Source organism: Juglans regia, chromosome 7, assembly GCF_001411555.2.
Source record: "Juglans regia cultivar Chandler chromosome 7, Walnut 2.0, whole genome shotgun sequence".
NCBI lineage: Eukaryota > Viridiplantae > Streptophyta > Magnoliopsida > Fagales > Juglandaceae > Juglans > Juglans regia.
The window spans coordinates 10,148,104-10,151,006 of record NC_049907.1 but is presented as its reverse complement, the minus strand read 5'-3'; the positions used below and the strand labels follow the sequence as shown (position 1 = coordinate 10,151,006).

The 2,903-nt window shown below is 43.0% G+C and overlaps 1 protein-coding gene across 1 annotated transcript; it reads right to left on the bottom strand.

Annotated features, from left to right (window-relative positions):
• Positions 1-432: 432 nt before the first annotated feature.
• Positions 433-2,516, bottom strand: LOC108996454 (hydroquinone glucosyltransferase). The gene has a single exon (XM_018972361.2). It carries the CDS (start codon positions 2,315-2,317, stop codon positions 887-889), a length of 1,431 nt encoding a protein of 476 aa, XP_018827906.1. The 5' UTR covers positions 2,318-2,516; the 3' UTR covers positions 433-886.
• Positions 2,517-2,903: the final 387 nt, after the last annotated feature.

The following is a 2,903-nucleotide window of genomic DNA, read 5'->3' as shown; positions in this document are numbered from 1 at the left end:
AGACGTCTATACCCCAACCCCTGGGGTGAACAGTATTGGGGTGACTTGCTGTCAACGTTGGCAGGCAGGCTGTAAGCTGCCTCCCTTTGCAGTTTGAGCTATCGTCGCCCTTAGTCTTGGTCAAGGTCTTTCCTCTTTATTGAGAGTCGAGACGACAATTCTAGCGTCCTCCGCATTCATATACTTGCGCCTTGTCCATGTTCATGACCTTACAGCTCTAATTGTTCTTGTGGGATTCCCACTCATTTGGTTATGTTCCATGGCCAATGTCTGAAAGAATAGGCATTGAACGATATTTCCAGAAGAATAAGACTATGAAATTAAGGGTTGTTGTAGCCGCCCTATTGATGTTTATCATGATCCGCAGACAAATAGCCATAAGCTAGGCTTCTAGATTGCATATATGGGCGCTTTTACTTTTGGGACAAAATATAACAGAGGTAAGCAATGCATCATTCATTTCTTTTACTTAATTTTAACATTGATTTTTGAAGTTTTAAACCCACTATACATAATCCAAACGTCAACAACAACCACCCACTTCGATCGTTGTGGCTAAATAAGTGACAACCACTTCTTTAAGAGGTAACGAAATTTCAAACATAGTCGGGTCCCATCCCTTTTGCTTCAACCTCATGTTGCTGTGTGTAGGTAGTGCAATCCCATGGCGACACCCATATCTCTCTCTCTCTCTCTCTCTCTCTTACCCACATTATATGTTAAGAGAGAGAGACAAAGGAAATTAATAAAGTGATTGTGGTATATGGTATATGCGTCGTAGCATTTCTAATCCAAACATAACAGTATAGTACAAAGCATGTGCTGTAGACAAACACAAAATAAATATACCAAAATATACTGGGTGTATGCAAAGTCCAATTAAGTTTTACTTTTTGTTCTTCCACTTGAGAGCCAGCTCGGACAGTGCCTTTGTGGAAGACCCATCTTCACTCAGAGCCTTTGAAGCTGCGCCCTTGAGGTCCTTCATGCGGCTCCTCACCCCCTTCCCTTCTTCACCTTCCATTAAAGCCTTGGCAATTCTGGCAATTTCTTCTCTTACTACAATCCCATTTTCGTTATGCTTTGGTCTCAAAGCCACCTTGATGTCCTTGGTCAGCATAACGGCATTCATTTTCTGTTCTGCATAGAGAGGCCAAGCAATCAAAGGTATGCCATTCACAACACTCTCGAGAATGGAATTCCAACCGCAGTGGGTTAGGAACCCTCCGGTAGAACCATGGCTCAGGACTTGGGCCTGTGGTGCCCAAGATGGAATCAATAAGCCCCGCCCCTTGGTCCTTTCTACAAATCCTTTTGGCAAGAAATCAAGAGGGTTTTTCTGGCTTTGGGCACTGAAAAAAGTGGCACTGGAATCTTCATCATTTGGGCTCCTCACTACCCACAAGAATCTCTGCTCACTCCTCTCCAACCCCAAAGCCAACTCAGTAATCTGGTGATAAGAGAGGGTTCCACCACTTCCGAAAGAGACAAACAAGACCGAGCCATGTGGCTGCTCATCCAACCATTGCAGACACTCGCACCCCTCAACATTAACGCTTGAGCCCATATTCACGAGCGGCCCAACAGGGTAAACGGTCGGTTTCCCAGGTTCTTCTGCTTGCAAAAATTTTATAGCTCCTGGTTCCAACTCCAGGAAGCTATTCGCCAAAATTCCCTCGGCCATGGGATAGCGTTTTGTGTGGTGAAGCAGCCATTTGTAGGCCTCGTTTTTCCGGTCTTGAACCGGGTCTAGCAAATCTTTGCCGTGAATTGGAATGCACCCAGGAATTCTCACCAGCTCAGGATGGTCTCTGTACTCGCAAGAAACCATTTGATCGAGCTTCGGCAGATACAAGAACAAAGACAAAGCCATGGCCGTGGAGGGGAAGAATATGTACGGCAAGGCGTTGAATTCCCTGGCAACATCGAAGGCGTCGGAGCCAAAGAGGTCAACAACGAGAGCGGCTAGCTTATTAGTTTCAGCCAACGACTTCAAGACCTCACGAATGGAAGGAAGAGAGCGAGCCACGGTGATAGAAATGATGGTTTCAATACTGGATCCTCCGGGGACATCATCGAGGTCGACGGGTTCGAGGAAGACGTGATTTATGGAGGTGGGGAGGGAGGCAAGAACGGACCTTTGGGCCTTGGTGGGCGGTCCGTCGGTGGGGAGGATGAAGGTGACGTTGATGCAGCTGTGTTTGAGGTGGACGAGTCGCTTGGCGAACTCGACGAGGGGGATGAGATGTCCCATGCCGGGACTGGGAAGAATGGCGACATGGGTTGCTTTTGATTGTGCAGATTGAAGGACTTCCATGGCAGCAATTCGCAAAATGTTTTTTTTTTTTTTGTGTGTATGTAGAACAAGCTAGCCTTTTTTTGTGTTATGGTGGTTGGAGCTAGAAATTGGGGAAAGGTGTGAGGGTGTTTATATAGAGAAATTCTAACAAGGGTGGTGTTTGTAAATTGTTTGATCGTTTGAATTGTGGTGGTGCTGGTAAAAATTGAGTATTGTCTAGAACTTGACCTTTGGTGATTTGTTTTTAATGCTGGTGCGGGTATATCGAGAATGTGTTGGACCAGGGCGGAGAGGATTCTTGAACGGGAGAGAGAAAATATTTAGAGAAATAATACTGCTCATCATTCTAATTTTTATTATTTTATAATGTATTATCAGATAATTAAAAATTATTTATTATATTTTATTTATAAATTTATCATTTAATGTCGTATTCTGATAAAATGATAAAAATTAAAATGAATAAATTTTTTTCTTTCTAGAAGAGTGGAAGAGTTTGGGCAACTTAGCATGATTGTTGAGCTTTGGATCATTTTATTTTATCTCATTTTATTATTATAATTATTTAAAAAATTTATATAAAAAATATATAAAATAATTCAAC

Bases quoted from the DNA above. Each gene is read 5' to 3' on its own strand.
- LOC108996454 (XM_018972361.2), bottom strand. From the start codon at position 2,317: ATGGAAGTCCTTCAATCTGCACAATCAAAAGCAACCCATGTCGCCATT.